Here is a 15,277-nt window from a genome sequence, read left to right as displayed (position 1 = left end):
AAGAACTAAAGAAACGATGATGTATAATAATTTCATCATTTATATTTGCATGAAATTAGATAATGTATATTTTTTGTGTTAAAGGTTTTTGCTGTCAAGGCATTTTTATATTTTTCAGTTATATTAAATGTAGGCTGCTCCTAGCTGTATTAGGTGTACGGTAATTCATTATGTTATGAAAATAAATATTTATAAAAAAAAACAAGAGGAAATTCAAAATTAACTTATTAAAATGATTAACAGACGTGCGAAATTTATCATTTCACAAGAAACACCATTAATAATTGTACTGATATTAAATGTATAGGTAGAAAAGTCGAAACTGCTGAATTTGGCAGAAAAAATAAATAATAATCTGGTCACAGTCATAAATAAACTTTTTACTCAAGTTTGATTTTTTTACAATACTGAGGAATTTTTATGCAAGGAACGAAATATTAGCTGATTTTGCTAAAACTAAATGATTTGGATTCATTAAGAAGAACTAAAGAAACGATGATGTATGATAAACAGAAACACAAGGGGAAATTCAAAATGCACTTATTAGAATGATTAACAGATGTGTGAAATTTATCATTATACAAGAAACGACATAAATAATTGTACTGACGTTAACTTTATTGGTAGAAAAGTCAAAACTGCTGAATTTGGCAGACCAAATAAATAATAATATGGTCACAATCATTGTTATACTGTTTACTAAAGTTTGAATGGAGTTTAAAGGATTTTCTATGCAATAATAAGTTAATATTAGCTGTAATAGATTCTCAATGTTTCGTAATAACTTGACAATATGTTCAACTAACTATATGATTTCAGCGTTACTGATGGGTATTTTTTTAAAAACATATCATGTTGAATATATTGAGTGTCTTTTTTTTTTTTTACCTCTTACGAGGATCTTCAAGAAGCAAAAGTTTTTCCTCTCAGTACACAAAGAAGGTATTTGAAATTTTCGCTGTTAGGGTTCACGTTTAAGGGTACGACAAAATGTCTATCTGGTCAGAGAAGTATCCCAGGCTCATCGCATCTCATCAATTTGCGGTCTAGTGTATACTAAGATATCTTTTTGATTATCGTTGTGACATATCATAAACCCATCTTTGTATCATTGAATTCAACACTTTAGCGGAGGTCAAAATGTATCTCTGATGTTCGCTGTGATACGTAAAAAAAATTCATTACATTCAACACTTTAATTTAATACATTCGTTACATTAAATTGTAGATGTGTTTTTGTTCTGTTGTAATCGTTAATGACTCTGTCCTTTTAAACTGGATTATCCATCACTGTATCACATATTACTAGAAACTTAGAATATATAAATGTACTTACAAACAACAGCATATTGCTCCATGGAACCTTTTTCTAAATCATTAACATCAAGTTGATCAGAAACTAATGCCCGGTTTCTTAGTTGTTGTGAAATTAGACATTTAGAAGGTGTGCATTCTAAACAATTCTAAATATAAAAAAGAACATGTGGTATGATTGCCAATGAGACAACTATCAACAAAAGACCAAAATGACGCAAGCATTAACAACTATAAGTCACCGAAAGGCCTTCAACAATGAACAAAGCCCATACCGCATAGTCAGCTATAAAAGGCCCCGATAAGACAATGTAAAACAATTCAAACGAGAAAACTAACGGCCTTATTTATGTAAAAAAATGAAGATGACCTTTTTACACTTTTCACAAGCATGCCCCATTTCAAACTATCAACCAAATTAAAAACATTTGTATTGCATTTTTTTCGTAAAAAAAATGGCCAAAGAGAATGCAAGTACCTTGTTTTAGGGAGGAATACATTCTGCTTTGTTTAAAATCACACTGATTCAGAAAAAATATTCTCTGAAACTGACATTTTTAAAATGCTGGACTTCTTGCTTGACGACATATTTCTTGTTTACATCAACTCTGATTTAATATGTTACAATAAGGCCAAACTTGATTAAAAACACAAATAAGTAAGCGAAAGTTCTAATACCTATTCGTTCCTTGAAGATAATGGGCGTTTAAACAAAACAAATTTTAGTACAGATAAAAACTTATTTGCTTCAATACAAAGTTGTGGACAAGACACAATTCTCCATAGTACCTCACGAACCACACAATATATTAAAGCATTTATTTATTAGATATGAGGGTCCATTCAAAGGTATGGCTGACTTTTAAACCGAAAAAAATCAAACGTTAGACTACACCAACCAAAATTTATATTGAAACCAAAACAGATAACGAGCAGCTATACTATTCAAGTTGAGGTAAGAAATATTTATTTTATCAGTTTCAATTCGAACAATATTTTATTCCAAATTCTTAAAAAAACATTGTTTTGAAATGAACACTAACAAATCTTATAAAACACTATGCAAAAAGATTTTCAGTACTAAAACACCAATAAAACAAAAATCACAACAGATACTTTGACCCATTTTAATTTGAATAACAGGCAATTATTTATTATAACAATACCAATTACAATCATCAATTATAATGTCAAAAATTCAATACATCTGCAAAATCTATAAATATAAGTAGAATCAATATCTATAAACTCATCATATATACCAGAACTAAATTTTCTATATACGCCAGACGCGCGTTTCGTCTACAAAAGACTCATCAGTGACGCTCGAATCCAAAAAACTTAAAAATGCCATATAATATAAAGTACGAAGTTGAAGAGCATTGAGATCCAAAATATCTAAAAGTGTTGTCAAATACAGCTAAGGTATTCTATGCCTGAGGTAGAAAAGCCTTAGTATTTAAAAAACCAAATTTTGTGAACAGTTTATTAATTTTATAAATATTACAATATAAATGATAATTCATGTCAGCACAAAAAGGGTTGACTACTGGGCTTGTGGTTTCATCAGGGAAATAAATCTCCACCAGTAGTGGCATCGACCCAGTGGTTTGTAAATAAACTCATCATAGATACCAGGACTAAATTTTATATATACGCCAGACGCGCGTTTCGTCTACAAAAGACATATCAGTGACGCTCGATTCCAAAAATGTTCAAAAAAATAAATACATAGAACTCCAAGGAAAATTCAAAACGGAAAGGTTCTTATCAAATGGCAAAATCAAAAGCTCAAACACATCAACAAATAGATAACAACTGTCATATTCCTGAATTGGTTCAGGTATTTTTTTTATGTAGGAAACGGTGGATTAACTTTAGTTTTTATGCCAGCTTAATTGCTGATTCGTACGACAGCCGCATAAAAATTGTTGTTTGACACGATGTGTGAACAAAACAGACAGACAAAATAGGTAAAAACTTCAAAATAGGTAAAGCAGTAAACCTTTTTTATTATCTTAACCACAACAAATGCATAGAAACAAATAGATATGTTACAAAGAACCCAAAAGGGCATTTAGACAAAGCATATAAAAAACATACAAAAATTTACCGTTCGACTCGACAAATTTCCGATAGTATTTAATTGTACTTAATTGCACTGGACTTTACTTCTGAAAATTCTTAATTAGTATTTGATAATCTCGTTACACCTTTTATATTCAGTTATTTCAATCCATTCTTTTCAAAGCGCATTTTCTTCTAACACAATCTTTAAACAGACTTGATGAGAAGGGATATAGTTACGATACTGTTGTCAGGTCATTTAAAGATGGCATATGTTGGCTTTAATATTTATTCGCTTCTAGAGTCTTTGAATCGTAAATAATCATATCTATTCTAAAACTAATGTTGGCAAGATACGGGTTATGTTCTAATATATTTTATCATGGTTTGATACTATAACTCTAACGGGCGGGATTGTGCCTGATACTCATATGATAAAGACATAATCTTTCAATCAGTTTAATTTAAGTCTGGAACTGGCATGTCAGTAACTGCTAGTATTCCTTTGGTTATTAGTTATTACTGCCATTTTGTTTATATTTTTCAAACTGAGATGTACTGTGCGTATTGCTGTGTATTTGGTTTTTCTACATTGGCTAGAGATATAGGGAGTGGGTTGAGGTCTCACAAAACATGTTTAACCTAGTTGCATGTTTGCGCCTGTCCTATATCAGGAGACTCTGGCCTTTGTTTGATAATAGTCTTCTATGATTTTTAATTTTAGTTCATTTACATATTTCGTAGTTTAGTATGACATCCATTATCACTAACTAGTGCTATTTAACTATTTTAAGTTAGAGGCCAGCTGAAGCTGAGGGATTTTCTAGCTGTGTTATTGATCCATTGGTAGCCTTCGGATGTTATCTGCTTTTTGGGCAGGTTATTGGCTTTTTGAGTAATTTATTGTTAAGACTTTTTGAATGATGTTAAAACATCAAAATAACCGTTTTTAAGACTTATCTTCCTTGTTAAAAGACACATAGTGTCGATTTAAGATCTTATCAATTTTAAGATGTAAGTTACTGAATAAAAATAAATCTGAGAAAGAAAATGGTGAATGTGTCAAAGTGACAACAACCCGACCATAGAGCAGACAACATCCGAAGGCCACCAATTGGTCTTCAATATAGCGAGAATTCCCACACCCGTAGGTGTCCTTCAGCTGGCCCCTAAAAATATGTATACTAGTAAATTGTTAATCGATGTCATACTAAACTCCAAATTATACACATGAAACTAAAATAAAAAATTGAAAGCTAGTTCAAAGCAAATTAGTCGCTTTTTAAAACTTTTAGGAATTTGTGGTCCGTATGTTCTTCAACTTCAACACTGATGAGTCTTTTGTAGACGAAACGCTCGTAAAATTTGAATCCGGGTATCTATCATGAGTTTATTAATTAATTGCTATTTATTTTTTTGGCCTTTTTAACTTTATTTCGAGCATCAGTGAAACGCTTTTTTGTCGATGACAAACACTGTCAGTCAATCAGAATATTAATTATATGTTTCTTTGTCTAATAAGTATTTATTTGTATTGTAGTCCTGTACTTTTTTGTTGTCATTTCAATGTTATATTTAACATTGCCATTAGGTTTGGCATGCCACAAAACCAGGTTCAACCCACCATTTTTTCATTTAAAACGTCCTGTAGCAAGTCAGGAATATGGCCACTGTTATATTTTTGTTCGTGTCTGTGTGTGTGTTACATTTTAACGTTGCGTCGTTTGTTTTCTTTTATTTTTTAGTGTAAATTCAAAATTGCGATAATACGTGTCACGGTACTTGTCTATCCCAAATTCATGTATTTGTTTTTGATGTTATATTTGTTATTCTCGTAGGATTTTGTCTGATGCTGGTCCGTTTCTGTGTGTATTACATTTTAGTGTGGTGTCGTTGTTCTCCTCTTGTATTTAATGCGTTTCCCTCGGTTTAAGTTTGTTACCCTGATTTAGTTTTTTGTCAATGGATTTATGACTTTTATTACAATGAATATGTCGGCAAATATATCAGTCCTAGGAGGGAACCTCCATCTATCATTTTTTAAATAAGCCGTTTCCATAAAGGAAATGAAATTTACCTCTTTAACAAAATATCAATCTATTTTTTCCACTTTGTACTATTTTAGTTTGAAATGTAATTTTTGTTTAATGTTTTTGCTTTCATTCAAAAGAAAGTGGGTCTGACACCAACTTTATTTCTCCTTTCCTTCTCCAATATCTTTCTTTTTTAAATCTATATTTAATGGTTTTGGGAGCTCCATATTATAGTGTTCAAATCTGATTGTTTGTAGTAGAGTGTAGTATGGTACCTTCGAAATTCTTTTGTTTTCTGCTGCTGTTACCTAACATTTCCATTTATTCTTGATAAATAAGATTAGTAGTAAATGAATTGCTGAAGAAAATATATTTGTACTCTCAAATTGGAAACAAACTGATAACGACATATAAAAAATAGAAAGACAAATAACATTCTACAAGTAACATGCACAAATATTGACTACCTCTAACTCAACAAAAAAATGAAAAATCTATCTGGAGAGGGGTTTTGAATATCAAAGGTGCTTGCAAGTGCTTTCAAGATCCTGCTAAAAAGTAGCACCACTCGTGTTGCTAATCGACAACAAGTGATAAAAAAACATTTAGTGATATGTCATATTCCAGGAGAAGAGAATGGGATTGTAGTTACGATAATTTGAAGATATTCGTCGTCATTTGTTAAACGTATGTCCAGTAACGGTGAACCCAAACAGAGAGTGCATAACTTTAACAATGCGACTAGGGTCCATTTTTTAATATAACAAAGTTTCAATCTGTAATTGTATCGGAGGCAAATCTTTATTAATGAATTTTATCTACATAATTCTGTAGTAACATCCTCGACCGATGTAAGGGATGAGCTTACACGGACAACGGACTGTTCTTGACATTGAAAGTACTATGGAGTCATCATCTTCGGGGATCTTGTAAGTAATCACTTATTCTGCAAATATAAAACATAATGAATAGAAATATGTAATGGCTTTGATTCTCTACAGCACTTGAAACCTTAACTGCTATTGCGCAAGGTAACTTTCAATGGTGAACGTTACCCATAAAATAAATTGGCAAAAGTCCTCATTCAGTCAGAAATAGCGTAACAATCTATATTCCAATACTATAAATATGTTTTTTTCTGATGACAATGTACAAATCGTTTCAAATCGTCGCACCTGTTGTTTTTTTTAAAGCAAATTATATTACTAGTATTTTTTTATAGTTTAATTAAGATCAATGTTCCTTTTACATTCATAAAGAAAGGTTTGTTCCAATGTTCACTTTGATATGCTTATTTTGCATTGGCTTTAAAATACTTTCACAGCTTTAGTTTGACCTTTCACGTTATACATTGTAGATACAGTCTATTATAACATTGTTTCGCCTTAAAAAACATGACGGAACGGACATATATTGTGTTTTCATACGGAAAAATACCTAATATTGTGATCCTTTTCCGTAACCATAACCGCCTCCGACACCAGCGGAAACTACGGAGACTGGTCCGTATCCTGCTCCGACTGAAACTGGTCCATATCCGCTTCCGCCACCTCCTAGAAGGACTGCAGATCCAACTCCGGATCCATATCCAGATCCATATCCTGAACCGTATCCACCACTGACAACAACTGGTGCTGGTCCGTATCCGCCTTTACCTACTGGTCCATATCCAGCGCCGGATAAACCTCCTAGAACAGCTAAAGATCCAACACCGGATCCAATTCCGTAACCATCATATCCACTACCGCCACCTCCTAGAAGGACTGCAGATCCAACTCCGGATCCATACCCAGAGCCATATCCAGAGCCGTATCCACCACTGACAACAACTGGTGCTGGTCCGTATCCGCCTTTACCTACTGGTCCATATCCAGCGCCGGATAAACCTCCTAGAACAGCTAAAGATCCAACACCGGATCCGAGTCCATAACCACCATATCCACTACCGCCACCTCCTAGAAGAACTGCAGATCCAACCCCGGATCCATACCCAGAGCCATACCCAGAGCCGTATCCACCACTGACAACAACTGGTGCTGGTCCGTATCCGCCTTTACCTACTGGTCCATATCCAGCGCCGGATAAACCTCCTAGAACAGCTACAGATCCGATCCCGGATCCGAGTCCGTAACCACCATATCCACTACCGCCACCTCCTAGAAGGACTGCGGATCCAACTCCGGATCCATACCCAGAGCCATACCCGCTACCATATCCATATGAGTCTTTACCAGAGCAGTAGGCAGAACTGAAGACAGTCAGCAATACGACGGCGAGAGTGAAAACCATTTTGATATGGATCGTCTGTACTGCAAGGAAAACATTATAATATATCATAAGTTATTGTTGCAAAGAATATACACTGATACAACAGATAACCTTATTTCCTATCAATATACGTGTACTGAATACTAGGACAAGCCCACTGAGTTGCTTGAGAAACCAATACGTGAATAAAACAAATGTTTCTTTACGTCAGACATATGCAAATTTAAAACATTAAATAGCCAAAACGATTGAAAATTTAAAGGAAAGTTCTTTTTTTGTAAATTCTATATTTTTTGATTGAAAAAAACAACAACTGTGTTTACGATAATTGTTAATTTTATATATGAAGAAAATTTATCGAAGATAAATAAACCAAAATAGAAAACTCGGGTTATTTATAAAATAAACTTTAACAGAGCAAAATATACATTAATATATCATAAGTGGATATGAGCTTTTCGAATGAAATCATAAAACATTTATTTAAATAGAAAATATTCTCTTGAATATTTATTCTCTCTCAAGCTCCCAAAAATCCATCTCTAAATGTAGAAAAAACACAAACAAGTGAAAGTTTGAAACACAGAAAGGTTCGAAAAAATAAACCAATCTACATCAATAAATTGCGGGACTTTGCACGTGATCCTTGGTGACTGACTATCTTAGATAGTTTTCATTTAAAAATGAACTTTCGAAAAAAAAATAGTGTTCTCCTTATAACAGTGTTTGATGGATTCTTAGTGTCTTGATATCTCAAAGAATAAACATAAAATTCAAACACGATATTGAAAATTAAAAGCAGACAATTCTAGTAAGATTTTAGAAAACGTACCTTAGTATAGGAGTTAGATATAACCTGTGCTGACTCTGTAAATGTTCCTACTTTTATACTGAAAAAAGACGATTACATACCACATAGTCAAGCCATTTGTTATCATGCATCATAATTGCTTTGATGTCATTTATACGATCAATTTTCAAAATATTAATTTATTTTATATACAAAAAAAAAATGAAAGAAACCACAAAAAAAGATTGAGATGAGTTTTCGGACGATTTTATACATTATAAAGATAAGGATTTAGATCATATATTTTAAGTGTGTCATCATACATAACCGTATCTATATTTATATATTACTTTTAAGGTCCTTAATTTGGTAAAATAGCTAATTCCTTAAACACCCATTTAATAAATATAGAGGCCCTACTATAAAAAATCAATTATATATTTATAAGTTACATTTTTTTTATTTCCTTAATAATGCTTTATCACATGCATTGGTCAAAAGAGATATTTATCATGACTAGAACTGATTATTTGTTTGAATTGAATTCATAAAAAAAACTTAAATTTGGCAATTTTCCCGTAAAAAAATGATGAAAAAGATGGCGCCACAAAAATCGTCTATCAGTTAAAATTTAAGCAAAAAATTTTGCAAGTGATATTGGGATTGCCTAAGTATTGTGTGTACAAAATTTAAAGAGATTCCGCAAAATTCACTCCTCGACACTTTTGCATGATTTTCTGTGAGACAAGCTCTTAAAGTCACAAGAATCGGACACGACTTATGATACACTATCGCTTAAACTGACATCTTCCGATATTTGAATAATATTTCTTTCGTTAAATAATTAAAAAAAAATCTTAATATACTGCGTAAATTAACATAAATGAACTAACTTTAGATAAAAAAATTAAAAGGAAAAAACTGTCCTTCCTACATGTAGATTAAGATATTTTATTGTTTTACCGCAATATTCACACTAAAATTTACGACAAAAAGGGTTGTTAATTTTCCATTTTTGGATGGTGATGTTCCTTTGGCACCACCTTATGGTGTTTATAGTTCACAGCTCGTTCGCTATGCCCGTGTCTGTTGTAACGATTTCAATTATAACGAACATAATCCATGTATTGCTGATAATTATTAAGCCAACTTAGTTACTTCAAACTGAAAAAATATACTCATTTTTACTGAAATATTGTTTACCGTGCCCAGAAATTTAAATTTGAAAAATTGTTGGTTCTTTTTAAAAAACTTATCCTAAAAGGTTACCAATTCAACACAGTGACTGTAATTAAATCACTTAATATTTTGTTTATTGGTATTAAAATTGATTTTGTTATCAGTAAATCAAAAGCAAACTAAATTCATTGTTTTATGAACATTAAAATTATTCAATTTCTTCTTAAATCTTGTTTATTTACTTTTGACCTTAAACATATACCCCTAAAAACTTTATTAACTATGTATTTACATTCCGGCGTCGCAGATCAAATTTGTTCGTTCATAGTGTTTTAATATACGTTTTTTTTTTATTGAGTTTAGCTTTCCTATTGATATTTTATCGTGTGGTTTTCTGTGTTGTGACGTTATACTATTGCCTCTGAAAAAGGGAGAGGGATTGGTACCATTTAAATGTTTAATCCCGCTGCAAATGCTTGCACATTTCCTAAGTCAGGAATCTGATGTACAGTAGTTGTCGTTTGTTTATGTAATTTATACGTGTTTCTTGTTTCTGTTTTTTTTTATAAAGGTTAGACCGTTGGTTTTCCCGTTTGAATATATTTTATACTGTCTAGTTAGTTTTGGGCCCTTTATAGCTTGTGTTTGATGTCAGATAATGCTCCGTGTTGAAGGTCGTTAATTGACCTATGATGGTTTACTTTTATAAATTGTTATTTGGATTGATAGTTGTCTCATTGGCACTCATACCACATATTCTTATTTATAAATATCATTGTTACATACATATACACATTCATGGATCTACAATATTTCTATACCTGTATCCTGGTATTGCACAAGGTCCTGTTTTGATTCTGACTGTTTATGACGTCTTTACACTAAATTCACTTGATGTTTAACGTGTTCTGATTGATAATAAATTCTAAGATGCATGATGTTTTGTATTAGTTGTTAGTGGCTTTGAAGTAGCTGTCAGTAATTGCGAATACTTTCAGATCTGTACTTAGGATCTTTTTGTTGTTAGGACGAACATGTAACCGGCCACGTCTACTTGTATTAGAAGTATATGTTTCTTTTTTATCCATCTGCCTTTTTCAACTGAATTTTAAAGTTCATTCTTTTTTTGTACTGTTACACCACTTTCGCAGATTATGGGAAGAATTGTGATCCCACTAACATGCTTAACCCCGACACATTCTCTATGTATGTGCCTGTCAGGAGCCTTGTTGTTCAGGTTTTGTGTTTTTTTATGTGTTACATTTTTGTTTTTTGTTCATTTTTTTTCGTAAATTAGGCCGTTAGTTTTCTCGTTTGAATTGTTTTTCATTGTCACTTCGAATAGATATAGGAAGATGTGGTGTGAGTGCCAATGAGACAACTCTCCATCCAAATAAAAATTTAAAAAGTAAACCATTATAGGTTAAAGTACGGCCTTCAACACGGAGCCTTGGCTCACACCGAACAACAAGCTATAAAGGGCCCCAAAATTACTAGTGTAAAACCATTCAAACGGGGAAACCAACGGAGCCTTTTTAAATCTGAATATGTTTTATTTGCATGTCTCATTGTTAAGGACCGGACGGTGACCTTTAGCTGGTAATTTCTGTGTCAGTTAGGTGTCTTGTTGAGAATAGTGTCATTGGCAATCATACCACATCTTCTTTTTCTATAAATATAATGCAACATTTAAACACTTTTTATATGAAAATATATATCGTACATAAAACAAAAAATACACATAATAATTTCTTCTTTGCATGTTTCGTCGATAAAACTTAGAATAAAATAAAGAAGTTAAAGGGATTTCCATTTTGTTGATCAAAGATTTGATATTGAGGTCGTCAAATCTACTTAATAATCTCTAATATTTTCTCATTTTTTAACAGCAGGAGGTTAACAATTATCGTAGAAACTCAAAATGAATAGCTCTAAAAAGAACTTGAATCCCATAAAACTACACTGATTATATATGAATAATTCTAACAGGCCAAAAAAAATCATTTCCTTTTTTTTGGGAAACCGTATATTTCATAATCCTTTTACAACAATGGATCAAATTTCCAACCTTAAAGATATATATTTCGCAAAAGTAATCGTAATCAATTAAAACATTACATCAACACTTACAAAATATTTATGGAACACAGACATATGTGTCAATCTGGTTATAAATATGTCATCGTAAAACAACAAATAAAATATTAACCCTCGTTATATGTTATAATGTCCCTAAAATATAGCGTAGTCAGAAGTTAGTGAAGATACAAATATCTTCTATGCTACAAGTAACAAAATCACGTACTGTCCATGCACATTGTATGTCTGTATAGTGAGTGTAACAGAAGGTCATTACACTTGGTGGATTAGTTCAAACAAATGCATCAAAACTTTCTTGTCATTAAACAAATATTGTTAGACGCTTAATGTGGCGGATTTTTTTTTTTTTTACAAATAAAACAAACGGCAATTAGAGGTATTGAGCGTTTGATGATTAACTTTTTGTTTTCATTATAAAAAAAAACTAAAAAAGTTGTGAACGGGGTACTGAAGCATTTCATTTGTTAAAAATTACAATTTTTATTATTATTATTATAAATATTATTATTATTATTATTATTATTATTATTATTATTATTATTATTATTATTATTATTATTATTATTATTATTATTATTATTATTATTATTATTATTATAATAACATAATAATAATTATTATTATTTTTATTATCATTATCATTATTATTATTTGGGGCGTGGTTCCTCTGTTCAGAATGAAATCCCTTCGATACATTTGATTCGTATGTTTTTGTTATTGAAGAAATTATAGAAAACTGTATTTTGTAGTCATATAAAAGAGAAATGAAAGATGCCAGATGGAGATTCAAACTCATAAATGGAAAATAAGCTGACAACGCCATGACACAACATCGGAAACTAAAGAATAAGCAACACGAACCCAACCAAAAACTAGGGGTGATATCTGGTGCTCCGGAAGGGGAAGCAGATACTGCTCCACATGTGGAACCCGTCGTGTTGCTGATGAGATAACAAATCGGGTAAATAGTATAATTCGTAAAAAAAAAATGCACTCAACTAAATGGCAGTAATTTGTAGTTATCTTTAGGACTGGTCTTTACACTTCATAAAATTCAGCTTCCCAATTGTGACCTTTCCATTGAGAGTTCCAGATGGTGTTGTTGAAATCACCAATTCTTAACTTTTAAAGACGCCATCACGAGTTGGTTGACCGTTATGAAAAATCCGTTTCTCAGATCTTTACTTAGTGTTGTTTTGTTGTTGGCATGTACAAGTACCTGGTCACACTTTGTTTTAGTTACTAAAGTATGTGTATTTCTATTTGTATCCATCTAATGATTTATTCTTTTTTACTGATTTGTAGTTGAAAATATGGTACTGTGACACCAATGTCCCAGGTTAGAGGAAGGGTTTGGATCATCCCTCTAGCAGCGTTAAACCCACCACATTTTGTTTTTATATGTGACTATCCCAATTCAGGAGCCTTTAATTCAGATGTTGTTGTTTGTTGCTGTTTTGCATATTTGTTTTAAGTTTATTTTTTGTGCATTAACAAGGCAATTGGTTTTCTTTCTTGCATCCTTTTACATTTGTAATTTCGGGGCCTTTTTATGTGGCATGGGTTTTGCTCAACATTGAAGCCCAAATCTATAGTTATTGATTTCTGTGTCATTTGTTCTTTAAAGTGTTATCTCATTGACATCATACATCATCTTCTTTTTTTATATTCTTATATTTTTCCTTCATGCATGATCTAGTAACCATCTGAATGATCATACAATTATACAAGGAAAAACCTAACTATGAGTACGACCAAAATGTGTTTCTGGTATATTGCTACTATAGATTTTACCCTAAAAGCCTTTTTCGCTTAAATTTTTTTTTACATAATTCTTTGTTTCAATTAAAAGAAACACTTGAATGGGTAAGGACACTTGTCTAGTACTAAATGCGTAATGTAACATAACATAACATTGCATATAAGAAATTAACCATCACCAACAATTATCAATCGTATTTGACCTTTTCTTTCTGGTGTTCAAGCTTCAGTAATAATGTAACCCCAAATTTCCAAAATATTCTATATACAAAACATAAAAAAAAACACCAAAGATATATGTTTATAACTAGACATTTTTAACTGCAATTAAATAAGGAATTAATTTCCTACACCAGTCAAATTCAAGGAATATTTTTCGACAATTGTGTCAGCAACCGGACGTGACGTTATATATTTTGTTAGTATTACTCCATGCTATAAGAAGAAGCTGCAAATTTAAATTTACCTTACATAACCATGGATTTCTACAGTTTATTTCCCGCATGACGGAAAATAATGTTTATTCACTTTGAAAATGATTTCAAACGTCGTCAACATCTTTCAAAATTTCAACTAGTGAAATGATTTAGATTCTTCATTTGTTAGATTTTGGGTTTGACATTTTGTGTTGGGTTTCTGTTGTGTCGTTGTTCTCCTCTAATATCTGATGTGTTTCCCTCAGTTTAAGTTTGTAACTCGGATTTGTTGTTATCAATCGATTTATGAATTTCGAACAGCGGTATACTACTGTTGCCTTAATTTCATACAACTGCCAAAATTCAAGTTTATATTTTTTTTTTACTCTTTCTCGTATTCAACTGGATGTGACTTGCTATGATTTGGAGGTATTTTACCTTGTCATTTGAAGAAGCTGCAAACGTACTTCAATTAACCATATCTTTCGATAGTATATTTCCTTGCATAACAGGTACGTTGTATATCCACTTTAATAATGAGCCTAAATGTTGTCAACAGCTTTCAACGATTTCAATAGTGAAATGATTTTCATTCGAGTTTGGGTTTTGTTTTAATGACATTTTAAACGTAAATTTATGAAGCCACTTGAAAGTACTTACACAATAGCATTTCTGCTGGCCCTTATGAAAGATGTATTCATGAATACTTCGAATTCGACACCATAAGTATATAAACAGGATAGTTAATTCGTGTATAAAAGAGAAAACACTATACTTTTACCTCACGTTTAGTGTAATTGAATCAACCAACATTGAAGATAAAACCCGCCTAAAACCATAGTCGTTGGTATTCGTGAGGGGAACTATAATACACATTTTAAGTGAAATACAACTTCAAATGTTCTACTTTGAAAGAAGTTTTTTTGCTAGAATGCATTGTAAACATATTCTTTTAAAAATCTGTTGAATCAAACACTTACTTATTATGGGAATATTCTGAAAATGTTTACGCTGATTGTTTAAATATCAGATGGCTTTTTACGTAACGGTAGATGTGGAAATTTCACAATTGATGTAAACTATAACTCATAGTATTACTGTAGGTCATCACTGTAACAAGATTTGTCATCTATGTCAATCAATGTGTGTGATAAACATAAGAGATAAATCTTCCACTGATAAGGCCCGCCAGTCGTTTTGAATATCTGAAATCTGACAATGGAGATTTGTGAAATATCGTATTGAATAAGATTTGTTGGTGAAATTTATTCCGCTGGATTTCTGATATTAAGCAGACAAATTTTTACCTTCCATTCGAATGAAATGCAAAAATATGTTTTTGTTCTAAG

At 31.7% G+C, this 15,277-nt stretch overlaps 1 protein-coding gene across 1 annotated transcript; it reads right to left on the bottom strand.

Annotated features, from left to right (window-relative positions):
* Positions 1–6,851: 6,851 nt before the first annotated feature.
* LOC134693533 (uncharacterized) lies at positions 6,852–7,703 on the bottom strand. Its single transcript, XM_063554371.1, has one exon. The coding sequence runs from the start codon at positions 7,701–7,703 to the stop codon at positions 6,852–6,854; it is 852 nt and encodes a 283-aa protein (XP_063410441.1).
* Between the last annotated feature and the right edge of the window lie 7,574 nt (positions 7,704–15,277).

This window comes from Mytilus trossulus, chromosome 12, assembly GCF_036588685.1.
Source record: "Mytilus trossulus isolate FHL-02 chromosome 12, PNRI_Mtr1.1.1.hap1, whole genome shotgun sequence".
In the NCBI taxonomy this organism is placed as follows: Eukaryota; Metazoa; Mollusca; class Bivalvia; order Mytilida; family Mytilidae; genus Mytilus; species Mytilus trossulus.
The sequence above is the reverse complement of the archived record's forward strand: the minus strand, read 5'-3'. Positions and strand labels throughout refer to the sequence as shown.

Bases quoted from the DNA above. Each gene is read 5' to 3' on its own strand.
- LOC134693533 (XM_063554371.1), bottom strand. From the start codon at position 7,703: ATGGTTTTCACTCTCGCCGTCGTATTGCTGACTGTCTTCAGTTCTGCC.